Here is a 12011-nt window from a genome sequence, read left to right on the forward strand (position 1 = left end):
CTTGGGATTCAGTTGAAACAAGGTGACCTGAACCCTGGGTGAAGGTGCTGGAATTGTGATGCTGGAGAAGATGGTGCCTGGCTGAAACTGACTTAGCTTTTTTGTTTCTGCCTCCCTGTTTGTCCACTTCTGTCTTTCCTTCTCTGTTTCTCCCTGCACTTGGCATTTCTTTCTGCCCTATCTGTCCTTTTCTCTTGTCTTTTTGCCTTGGTCTTCCTCCCACCTTTGTCTCCATTCTACCTGCTGTCCACTGCAGTCTGAGGACACAGACCTGCCCTACCCACCACCCCAGAGGGAGGCCAACATCTACATGGTTCCTCAGAACATCAAGCCAGCACTTCAGCGTACCGCCATCGAGGTGAGCCGGCGGGGCCTGGGCGTGGAGGCTGGGAGCAGCCTGCCCTTCCCCTTCCTGGCCCCAGCCTTTCCTGGGGCCCGGGGCCTTCCGAGCTACTCTCCTCATTCTGTGTGCTTAGATCCTGGCATGGGGCCTGCGGAACATGAAGAGTTACCAGCTGGCCAACATCTCCTCCCCCAGCCTCGTGGTAGAGTGTGGGGGCCAGACGGTGCAGTCCTGTGTCATCAGGAACCTCCGGAAGAACCCCAACTTTGACATCTGCACCCTCTTCATGGAAGTGGTGAGCCCCACCTCCCTACTGTCCCCTTCCAGAGTCCTGAGGCTAGAAGTTCTACATGTCCCTGAGCAGCCTGGGGCTTGTTCTCCAATTCCCTGCGGGATCCAGGGTAGGACCCTTCACTTTCCTGTGAACATGGAGAGAAATGCTCATACCCTCCTCACTGGAAGGGTTCAGGCCTCTGAGTAGGACAAACGGGGCCAACCTGCTCCTCCTATACCCAGATCCTAGATCAGCGAAAGTCCCAAGGAGACATCCCCTGGCTGTTTTCCCTCTGGGACAGGTTTCAGTCCGCTGGAGCGCCCTCAGGGACCTGCTAGGGCTTGGCTTCCCAGGATTCCTCCAAACCTTTTCTGACCATGTCCTCCTTCAGCCTGGGCCCCCTCAAAGGAGCTCACCCCCACAGTCCTCAGGCCCTCCAGGCCTCTCCAGCTCTCTCTGGGATGCCTAGACCTAGTGACTGGAGTAAGGCAGATCTGAGGAAAAGAAAATGGTTTGCAAGATGAAAGCACTGTAGAAATTCCAGGCCCAGTGACTGTCAACAGAAGCCTCCTCTTGGCCGAGCCAAAGCCGCCCCTGAAGGAGAGCATATAAATTATTTCAAGTTGTGTTCAAAGTGCTTTTGGGGTGTGTGGGGGGAAGAATCTGGGTCTGTAAGCCAACTCTTGAGTATCCACTTTGGGGGGGCTGTCTGCAAGAAATGTTGAGTCCCGGGCCAACTCCCCTCGCCTGCTCCCCAGCCAGTGAGGGAGCACAGCCTTGTTTTCACTTCAGGCTGAATGGGTTGTATTTGGAAGCTAAAGCTGTGGGGGGAAAGCCAGCCTCTGCATGCAGCATTCAAGGGGCCGACAGAAAAGGTGTGTGGCTTCGCTCAACTGCCTAGCTCTGGGCCAGCCATCATTTTGGATTTCTGGCTGTGGGGATTATCTGAGGTTTATAGTCATTTTATGCTCTTTGGGCTTGACCTGGAGACTTCCCAGAGAGGGATTCAGGCCAGTGCATTCTTCCTCCTCCACCCAGATGCTGCCCAGGGAGGAGCTCTACTGCCCCCCCATCACCATCAAGGTCATTGATAACCGCCAGTTTGGCCGCCGGCCTCTGGTGGGCCAGTGTACCATCCGCTCCCTGGAGAGCTTCCTGTGTGACCCCTACTCGGCGGAGAGTCCATCCCCACAGGGTGGCCCAGGTAGGGGAAGGGGAGATGACGGGCAGGTCAGGAAAGGGGGGACCTCAGGGCCAAGCTACCCTTCCTAGTTGAGATGCATCCTGAAGCCCTTCTCTTATGGAGACCTGAATGAGAAGTGGTTTCTGCTCTGCTAGACCACAGGGTGGAGACCTTCCTTAGGGCGGAGCCTAGCTCTGGTTGGGGGGCACCAGGAGCAGGTGACTGTACACCCGTTGGAGCTGAGGGGCGAGGGCTCAAAGTGGGCCCAGGGGGAGGGAGAGAGAGGGCAGGGAGACAGTGATGCGGGGAGGGAGGAAAGAAATGTGAGGAGAGGAAGACAGAAGTGGGAGACAGAGCATGTGAAGGAGGATGGGAGAGATGGAGATGAGAGAGGGACTTATTGGGAAGGAGGAAGAGAGAGATACTGACTGAGAGATGTGGAGAGACTGCAGGGTCTTGTCTTGGTCCCTTGGTTGAGCCCTGGGGCTGGTGAGGGGCGAGCCTTTTGACAGAGCCCCTCTCAGGCCTGGATGGCTCCCTCCTCTGCAGACGATGTGAGCCTACTCAGTCCTGGGGAAGACGTGCTCATCGACATTGATGACAAGGAGCCCCTCATCCCCATCCAGGTAGGATGGGCATCCTCCAGGGAGGCCTGGGTCACCTTTCCCCTTCATTCCTCATTTCTTCCCACCCCCTTCTCCCCCACCCTTCATTATCACACAGCCTCTATACACATCCCCTTCTGGGCTCCAGTGGCTGGACACGGTCCAGTAGAGAGACCCAGATGCGAGCTTTCAGTCTGGCTGAGGGGAATGGGGTGTGCTCATCTGGGCAAGACTCAATCCCTTTTCTTGGACGCATATGTGAAAAATAGCCCCTCTACCCTGGGGGCCATGGTGAGGGCTTTCTCCTGGAGATCACCAGAAAATCAGGGTGAGGAGCAAATGAGAGAAAGACAACAGGGGAGGGAGTGAGTGGGCCATCTCTGGGGTCCTCCAGCCCCATCTCCCTACCTGGGACAGGCCCCTTCTTAGGGGGAAGGTTATTCTGTGGGCTTGTGGTTGGTGGCTCCTTGGAGACAGCTTAGAAAGAGGAGGCTGTGTCCAAGCCAAGAGTCCATCTCGCCCCATTCCTCCATCTGCAGGGAAAAGGAGGAAGGAGGCAGGAAGGGGCCTTATTCTAAGGTCTCCAGCCCTGGGGGAGGTAGGAGTCATCCTTTTGCTGCATACTCAGCAACTGAGGGCCAGCCGGTGATGCAGATGCCAATGCCACAGAGCGTGGCAGGAGGTCTGTGGCATCTTGTGCTGAGGGGTAGCGCTCCTGCCACTGTGGGCCATGGAGTGGCTCTGGATTCTGTAGGGCTGAGCCCATCTGGTCCTTCCCACAGTAGACATGGAGAAAGGTCTCACTGTGAGCACCAGCCTTGAACTCACCATCTGTTCCAGGTTGTCACCCTCCTCTCTGGGCTTTGCAAGATACTGGTCATACCCCTGGCACCCTGGGGCTCCCAGAACTTCTAGGCCACCCAGAGGCGGAGCCTCCAGGCCTGTGTAGACAACACCTGTGTCCTCGGGCCTTGCTGCATCTGTAGTTTCACTGATGCTAAAAGTCCTCAGAAGCCCTGCGTTCCATCTCTCCAGCCTCTGTGGCTCTCCAGGGCTCTGCCCTGCCAGCCTTTCTGCTGGGAAGACCTCCTGCCCCCTGTCCCTTGGCCAACTCTTGATCATTCTTTAAGACTTAGCTTAGGCATGGTCACTTCTTTGGGGGAGTCTTTCCTGGCTCCTCCTCTTCTCCAGTGAGACTTGCCCATCTTTGGGTCACTGTGCTGCTCTAGGGCCTGCTCGTCTCTGTCAATGTTAGCATATTCCCCAGGCTAAGCTCAGGGGAGCAACTGCGGCTCCTTCCTCTTTGTATTCTCAATGCTCACCACAATGCCTCGCTTAGCAGAGGTGTTAATGAAAGTCTGTCTGTCTGGGCAAGTGGGTAGATGGGCGCATGGGTTGATGGATGGATGGATGGATGGATGTTCTGGCTACTGTCTGTATGGATCTGAGGAGGAATCTCTCTCTTGGCTGGGGAAACCCAAATGGAAATTTCAGATGTCCCTACGTGAAATTTAGCTAAACTCAGTGCTAGTGCCTCTGGCCTGCTTGGGTGTTTATAGCTGAATTAGGCAGATAATTTGCCCCAAACTCTGGCTGCCTGCTCCTGGCTCCTGTTTCCTGGCTGCTCCATGGGCCTGTCTGAGATTGTGCAGGGAAGTGCAGGGCCTGCCCAGCAGGATTTCCGTTCTGTGTGTGCTGCCCTCAAAATGTCTACACACTCGGATGGGGAGGGACTATTTTAGGTCCTGCTGGCCACAAGCACAGCCAGAGGTAGACGATGAGGAGGCCCAGCCTGGCCATCCTCCCGGTGTTGACATGAGGGAACTGGGGCTGGGGTCTGAGCCAGAGCCAGGCCTGTGCTGTTTGTGGGAGCACACGGCCACTCTGGCTAGAGCTGCCGGCCAGACCAGCAGCACTGGTGGGAGCTGGGATGGGGCTCCTGGAGGTGTCCCCACCTGGGGAGGGGCTGGGCCTCCCCTGGCCTGGGAATGGGGAGGAGGAGGAAATGACACTGGCTTGCTCTGATCGGGGAGGCTTGGACCTTGCCCTCATGGAGCTCCCTGTCTGATGAAGGAAACAAAATTCTGTTCTCAAGAGCCTCGAACCCAGCAGGGACACCAGTTCTGTTCTGCAGGGAGCCCTGGCCCTCTGGGGAAGCCCCTTTTCTGGTATCTGACTTTGTTCCATGTTTTTCTCTCAGATCTATTGCTCTGATTTGGCTGATCCAGGAAATCTTTTACTCGCTCGCCTCTCCTCCCTGTCCCTGGCACTCTGGAGGACAGGCGCTCCAAGGCCAACCCAGGAGGCAGCTGACCCTGGGTACAGTTCCAGTGGTTTGCTAGATAACTATGGCTGGGCTCTCTTCCTCTCCCTCTTCCCCCAGTGCAGATAGCATGAAGGGCCCTGGCTTCTGGGGACAGGAGGGATGAGAGGTCTGGCAGAATTTGGATTTTGGCTGGCTCCTGTCTGCCCCACCGGTGTTTCTCAGCAGCCTGTTCCATCCTCACAGTTGATGCAGCCCTGGCTGGTGCTGGATGTGTTCACTGTGTCCTGGCTGTGGTCCTAGGACCCCTCCTAGCTCAAACCTGCTCTTGCCAGAGTTACCCTTGCATCTTGGTCCTTTCCTGTCTCTTTCCTCAGTGACACCTTCTGTCTGCTCCTGAAGCCTTCTTACCAGCATCTGCCCAGGTCCTGGGATGAGCTGGCCACACATTTAGAACATGTCACCAGAGACCCTTGCCTGATGTTCAGATCATGGGCTGGCACTCAACACGGAGCATTTCTCAGGTTTCTAGAAATGTTTTGGTTTGTGTCGAGAGTGGCCAGTTCTGGAGGTGACTCAAAAAGTGTATAAGGCAGGTCTGTGCTCAGCATCCCAGGGCTCGCAGATCAGTGTCTGTCTCTAGGGGTAAGGGGGGTGCCTGGCCTCTTTAAACTGTTCTCCGTGGTGATGAGGATTGGGATGAGAAATACTCAAATGTATTAACTCCACCACTTGTTCTTGGTCTGTGCAGCCATCCTATGTGTAGACTTTAGAGTGGCAGACTAGGGGTGGGGGTGGTGTGTGCACATGAGTGAGCATGAGAGGTGCGGATAGGAGCAGGTGTGTGCAAGAGCTCCCATGGGTGCTGGCCAGAGGTGTGTCTAGGCTTGGTGGTGGCGTTACAGGAATTGTGGCCTTGACTTTGAACTTTCTGAGGGCAGGCCTGGGTGTGTCCTCACACAGGGAGAGCAGAAGTATCCTATTCCATCTAGTTCTCTGCTTTAGAAAATGATATATTCATTTTTTTCAGATAATCAAATGATACGTGTTCATTATATAAAATTTGGAAAATATAGAAAAATAATGAAAAAATAGGCGTTACCTCCAACCAAACACACAATTCGAATGCACTGCTCCCAACATTTCATTCTTATTCTTTCCTCTTCTTTCTAGGTTTCTCTTTCTGTCTCTGATTCTGTCTCTGACTTCATTTCTACCTTTAAAATAAAATTAAGGCCTTTGTTCACTAGTTATTGTTTTTTTTTTATTAAGGCAGTTCTTGGTGTTATGATTATGATTAGGGGAAGAAAAACAATGTTCAGGAACACACAGAGAGCCTGCCACCCCCTGTCCATTTCCTATAGAGGGTCTCAAAGCTCCAAATAGAGGCTGTGCCCCCAGAAATCGCACCTTTGAGGCACTGAGATGCCCCCAGAGCCAGCTGGGCATGGCAAGGGCGGCTCTTGCTTAGCATTCTGAGACAGCACACTTAGGTAGAGGGGCTCCTTTTCAAGTCCTCCGAGAAGGAGAATTTCGGGAGGTGGGAATATGTGAGTGTTGAAGAATTAGAGAAATAACTTTTAGGAAGTTCCGACTCTGGTCACAAAGAGACAAGGGATGAGGGGGTGTCCAGAAGATCTCAAATGAGTGATGTCAAAGTGAGGAGATGTTTCATTAACAAGGAGACCAAGCTCTTGGGGTCTCCTGGCCCTGCAAGTTCACCACAGGCTAAGCAACCAGGGAAGCTTCTCCGGGGAGGCGGCCTCTGAGGCGGGTGGGTGAACAGGGGAGGACAGGGAGGCTTTCCTGGCGGGCAAAAGGGCTCGGGCAAAGGCTTGGAAGTGGGACTCTGTGTGTATGTTTTATGTGACAAAGGGGTACATGTGTGTATGTATGAGTGTATGTGGTAGAGGTGGTGTGTGTGTGTGGTAGAGGTGGTGTGTGTGCATGTGGGGTAGAGGTGATGTGTGTGGTGGAGGTGGTGTGTGTGTGGTAGAGGTGGTGTGTGTGTGTGGTAGAGGAGGGGTGTGTTAGAGATGGTATGTGTGTGGTAGAGGAGGGGTGTGTGTGTGTGGTAGAGGTGGGGTGTGTGTGTGTGGTGGAGGTTGTGTGTGGTAGAGGTGGGGTGTGTGTGTGTGGTGGAGGTTGTGTGTGGTAGAGGTGGGGTGTGTGTGTGTGTTAGAGGAAGCATATGTATGTGTTAGAGATGGTGTGTGTGTGGGGTACAGGTGGTGTATGTGTGTGGTAGAGGAGGGGGTGTGTGTGTGTGTGGTAGAGGAGGGGGTGTGTGTGTGTGGTACAGGTGGGGTGTGTGTGTGGTGGAGGTGGTGTGTGTGTGGTAGAGGTGGGGTGTGTGTGGTGGAGGTGATGTGTGTGTGTGGTAGAGGAGGGGGGTGTGTGTGTGTGGCAGAGATGGTGTGTGCGTGTGTGGTGGAGGTGGTGTGTGTGTGGTAGAGGAGGGGTGTGTGTGTGTGGTAGAGGAGGGGTGTGTGTGTGTGGTAGAGGTGGGGTGTGTGTGGTGGAGGTGGTTGTGTGTGGTAGAGGAAGCATGTGCGTGTATTAGAGATGGTATGTGTGTGGTCGAGGAGGGGTGTGTGTGTAGTACAGGTGGTGTGTGTGTGTGTGGTAGAGGTGGGGTATGTGTGTGGTAGAGGTGGGGTGTGTGTGTGTGTGTGGCAGAGATGGTGTTTGTATGGGGTAGAGGTGTGTGTATGTTAGAGGAGGTGGTGTGTGTGGTAAAGGAGGTGAGTGTTAGAGATGGTATATGTGTGGTAGAGGAGGGGTGTGTGTGTGTGGTAGAGGTGGTGTGTGTGTGGTAGAGGTGGGGTGTGTGTGTGGTAGAGGTGGGGGATGTGTGTGTGGTAGAGGTGGAGTGTGTGTGTTTGTGTGGAGTACAGGTGTGGTGTGTGTGTGGTAGAGGTGGGGTGTGTGTGTGTGGTAGAGGTGGTGTGTGTGTGGTAGAGGTGGGGTGTGTGTGTGGTAGAGGTGGGGTGTGTGTGTGTGGTAGAGATGGGGTGTGTGTGTGTGGCAGAGATGGTGTGTGTATGGGGTAGAGGTGTGTGTGTGTGTGGTAGAGGAGGTGGTGTGTGTGGTAGAGGAGGTGTGTGTTAGAGATGGTATATGTGTGTTAGAGGAGGGGTGTGTGTGTGTATGGTAGGGGTGGGGTGTGTGTGTGTGGTAGAGGTGGTGTGTGTGTGGTAGAGGTGGGGGGTGTGTGTGTGGTAGAGGTGGGGGCTGTGTGTGTGGTAGAGGTGGAGTGTGTGTTTGTGTGGAGTACAGGTGTGGTGTGTGTGTGGTAGAGGTGGTGGGTGTTTGTGGTAGAGGTGGTGTGTATGTTAGAGGAGGTGGTGTGTGTGGTAGAGGAGGTGTGTGTGTGTGTGGTAGAGGTGGAGTGTGTGTTTGTGTGGAGTAGAGGTGTGTGTGTGTGTGTGTGGTAGAGGTGGTGGGTGTTTGTGGTAGAGGTGGTGTGTATGTTAGAGGAGGTGGTGTGTGTGGTAGAGGAGGTGTGTGTGTGTGTGGTAGAGGTGGTGTGTGTGGTAGAGGTGTGTGTGTGTGGTAGAGGTGTGTGTGTGTGTGTGGTAGAGGTGGTGTGTGTGGTAGAGGTGGTGTGTGTGTGGTAGAGGTGGGGGATGTGTGTGTGGTAGAGGTGGAGTGTGTGTGTTTGTGTGGAGTACAGGTGTGGTGTGTGTGTGGTAGAGGTGGTGGGTGTTTGTGGTAGAGGTGGTGTGTATGTTAGAGGAGGTGGTGTGTGTGGTAGAGGTGGGATGTGAGTGTATGTGCATGGTAGAGATGGTGTGTGTGGCAGAGGTGGTTGTGTATGTGGAGTAGAGGTGGTCGGTATGTGTCTGTGTGTGTGTGTTTTGTGTGTGTGGTGAGCGTGGAGTGCCAGCAGGAGACAGGCCTGTCCTGCTAGTGTGCAAGAGGCCTCAGGAGACTGTTTCCTCACTCTGTGGGGCGGGTGCTGGGGGCTGGCCGGCTCTCGGGCTCCCAGGCTCCCAGGCTCCCAGGCGCTAGGGCTGGGGCTAATTTTGAACCTGCTGCTCCAGTTATAGTCTCTGGGATGCCGTGAAGGTGGGAACGTGCTCCCAGAACCAGAGTGGCAAATTATGCCCGAGTCCCAAAGGGGAACGTGTAATTTCTGAAGCTGGACCAGATCTTTGGAGCACTATGTTTAGCTTTATTTTGCTCTGGTGAACTGCCGGTTTCCCTCTCACCTTTCTAAAAAAGAACTGCATTAAAAATAACAGTAAGGCTTCTGTGGGGTTCAGGATGCAAATGGGAGGGGCAGAGCTGCTGCCTGGCGAGGCCCGTCTCTGGCCAGCTAGGGGTGGCACGTGGAGTTCACCCTGTCTATTCCAGGGGTCACACGACATGTGGCCAGCACCCCAGGGCCATCCAGCAGCCCTGGCTAGGTGCCCAAGGCTGATTCTGCCCTCCTGCGTATGCTTCTGGCTCTGAACAGCCCTGAGGGGCCCCTCAGTGATGTGTCTTTTCACAGAGCAGGGAGGGATCCGAGTCCCCAAACGCCCCTCCTGGGCCCAGCAGGGCTTCACCTTCCGTGGGTTTCTGTGGGCATCGGGGGAGTGTCTCCCAGGATCTTCCTGTTGAGGAAGGCAGGGCAGCCTGGGGTTTCGCCCCTTGGAGTCCTCCCAGAGCCCCCTGCTCAAGGCTTAGAGGTTGAGGGGCCAGCCCCGGCAGCTCTGGGTCCTAGCTGGCTGCTCCCCAGCACCTACCCTCCTGACCCCTTTGCTCTTTCTCGAATGGGCTGTGCTTCTTTCTTCCCCTCCACCTTTGCGCTTGCGACTCCCTCTGCCTAGCATGCGTCTTCTCACTTTGCCCACCCGCTAGCCTGGTACTCATCCACCCAGAGCCCCATCCCCTTCTCCTAGAGTATCGCAGTGCTCTCTGAACAAGTCTCCCTGCCTTCAGCCCTGAGGCCCTCCTCAGGCTACAGCCCAGGGATTCACAGTACTGGGAGACTGATTCACAGTACTGGGAGATTGCAGGCAAGGAGCTGATGCTCAGAAAAGGATGCAGAAAGTGATTTGTGGCATGGAGTGGAGGTTGGACTATAAGACTCCTGAAGTCCCCATTGATGTCAGGTTTTGGGGAAGACATATGATGCCCTGGTTCTTGTCCTGGAGGCGGGAAGACTGAGCAACCTGCTGTAGCTTAGGAACCATGCCCTGCAGTGTTGGTGTGGCTCAGAGGTTAGGATGCTGGGGTTGGAGTGTCCCTGAAATAGGCAGATTTTGGAGAGGGAGGGAGGACATGTGAGGGAGTGGGCAAGAGTCAGGCATTGGCTGAGCCCTTTCCACGTGCCTTGCCTAGTGCTGGGCATGCACAGCCTTCATCTCATTCATACTCACTGTTGCCCTGTGAGGTGGGCTTTGGGCCCATTCTCCAGATAGGATACTGATCCAGAGAGGTCAAGGGTCTTGCCCAAAGTCACACATCTGGTGAGGTGTTGGAGCCAGGCTTGTCCACCTCCAAAGCACATGTTCTCCCTGGAGGAAGAGCAGAGGGTGCCTAGTCAGAGAGCGCTACCTCCTGGGGACTGTCCAGCCTTCCCTAAAGTGGATTCTCTAATCCTGTTGCTAACCGGCATGTTTCATTTGTAGCTTGCAGACGGTCTGTCGAGCTTGGCCCCCACTAACATGGCTTCTCCTCCATCCAGTCCTCATGTATGTATTGTTTACTTATTTGTGGGCTCCTTGTATTCCCTTGTGGGGCTGGGGGCAGGGGGGTTAGGAGGGAAATGGGAAGGGAGAGTGGGAGGGAAGAAAGGAGGTGTTTCCTGAGCCCTAGCAGGGAAGTCACCTATCTTTGCCTCACCGAAAAGGAGGGGGGAGAAAAAGCTATGGAGTAGATGCTCAGAAATGGACACCCCTAGGTTACTTTCTGGGATTTACCTTAACTTTATTTACCTATGTGAGGGCTGGGGGCTTAGGCGGGGCTGCGTGGGCCAGTGGAAGCAGGGAAATCTCTCAGTTAGACTCTGACTTCTGGAGCGTGGGACCCCAGAAGCCTCTTCTGGGCGTGGGACCTCAGATGGCAGGCTGACTTTCTGTGCTCCTCCCTGATGTGTGAAGGGTGTGTGTGACTGAGGCACCCTGGCTGGTCCCCTCGGGTGCTAAGAGGTCTGCTTGGGCCCACAGTCTGCTCCTGCAGTTTCCGGCAGGGCTCCTTTCTGCTTGCCTGAGCGGATTCCTTAGGTGTCATCTTTCTGGGCTGTTGGTCCCTCTAGGAAGATGACTTTGATGTCTAGCCTTCAGCATGTGCCCCTGAAGTCCCATGCTGAGGGCCAGTGGGAGCCCCTGACCTGTGGAGGGTGGCGTAAGAGACAGAACTTGCTAAAGGCAGTGAGTTACATTCTATTTATGGTGTCAAGAGGAGGCACTGCTGTACTGGGGGTCTCATGAGCTTCTAGAAGGAGGCTATCGATATATATATGTATTTTTTTCTGATTTATCTTTTTAAAATAAAATATGGAAAACACAAAAAGTGTCAAGTAGGAAGTTAAAACCACTTTTATTCCTACCAGTTAATAATAGGCACTGTTAGGATTTTGATGTGCCTAGAGTTTTTAGATATCTTTTAAGCTCACGTGAATACTTTTTAAAAACAAAATTGGAATCATACTTTTTTATAATTTGGATTTTTTAAATTTAAAAGTATATATGAATATTTTTCCATATTTGTGTGTGTATATATTATATATATATATATAATATGTATGTTATATATGTTATATATATATTTTTTTGAGATGGAGTCTTGCTTTGTCACCCAGGCTAGAGTGCAGTGGCACGATCTTGGCTCACTGCAACCTCCATCTGCCGGGTTCAAGCAATTCTCCTGCCTCAGCCTCTTGAGTAGCTGGGACTACAGGTGTGCACCACCACACCTGGCTAATTTTTTGTATTTTTAGTAGAGACGGGGTTTCACCATGTTGGCCAGCCTGGTCTCGGACTCCTGACCTCATGATCTGCCCACCTCGGCCTCCCAAAGTGCTGGGATTACAGGCATGAGCCACCACACCCAGCCTATTCTTATATTCTTTAAAGATATGGCTGCATGTCACATGAACATTCGTAAACTTTTAACTACTCCTTATCATTTGGCATTTAATTTGTTTATTTCTCCGATTGTCTTCTTTTGTCCCTTAAAGGACTTATTTTAGTTCACTTTATATATGTCCATCCAGACGATTTCTTTCTGTTTTTTTTTGTTTGTTTGTTTGTTTGTTTTTTGTTACGCCCAGGTACACCTGTTCAGGCCATTTCTTGTTAAAGTGTATTCCTAGGCATTTTTTGGTCTTTGGTGCTGTTCTAAATGGAATA

General features: G+C 53.3%; 1 protein-coding gene across 7 annotated transcripts in view; it reads left to right on the forward strand.

Moving 5' to 3' along the window:
- DYSF (dysferlin) overlaps window positions 1-12011 on the forward strand; it is a 229721-nt gene that overhangs the window by 154840 nt on the left and 62870 nt on the right. For 4 of the 7 annotated variants that reach the window (XM_030827272.1, XM_030827274.1, XM_030827271.1 and 1 more), the window contains 4 exons: window positions 257-358; window positions 477-638; window positions 1656-1821; window positions 2350-2426. In XM_030827272.1, the coding sequence (XP_030683132.1) occupies window positions 257-358; window positions 477-638; window positions 1656-1821; window positions 2350-2426 (507 nt within the window). Of the gene's footprint in view, window positions 1-256; window positions 359-476; window positions 639-1655; window positions 1822-2349; window positions 2427-10289; window positions 10353-12011 lie in introns of all 7 variants that reach the window. The other 3 variants (XM_030827268.1, XM_030827270.1, XM_030827269.1) reach the window with 1 other exon arrangement.

This window comes from Nomascus leucogenys, chromosome 14 (genome assembly GCF_006542625.1).
Source record: "Nomascus leucogenys isolate Asia chromosome 14, Asia_NLE_v1, whole genome shotgun sequence".
NCBI classification, from domain to species: Eukaryota; Metazoa; Chordata; class Mammalia; order Primates; family Hylobatidae; genus Nomascus; species Nomascus leucogenys.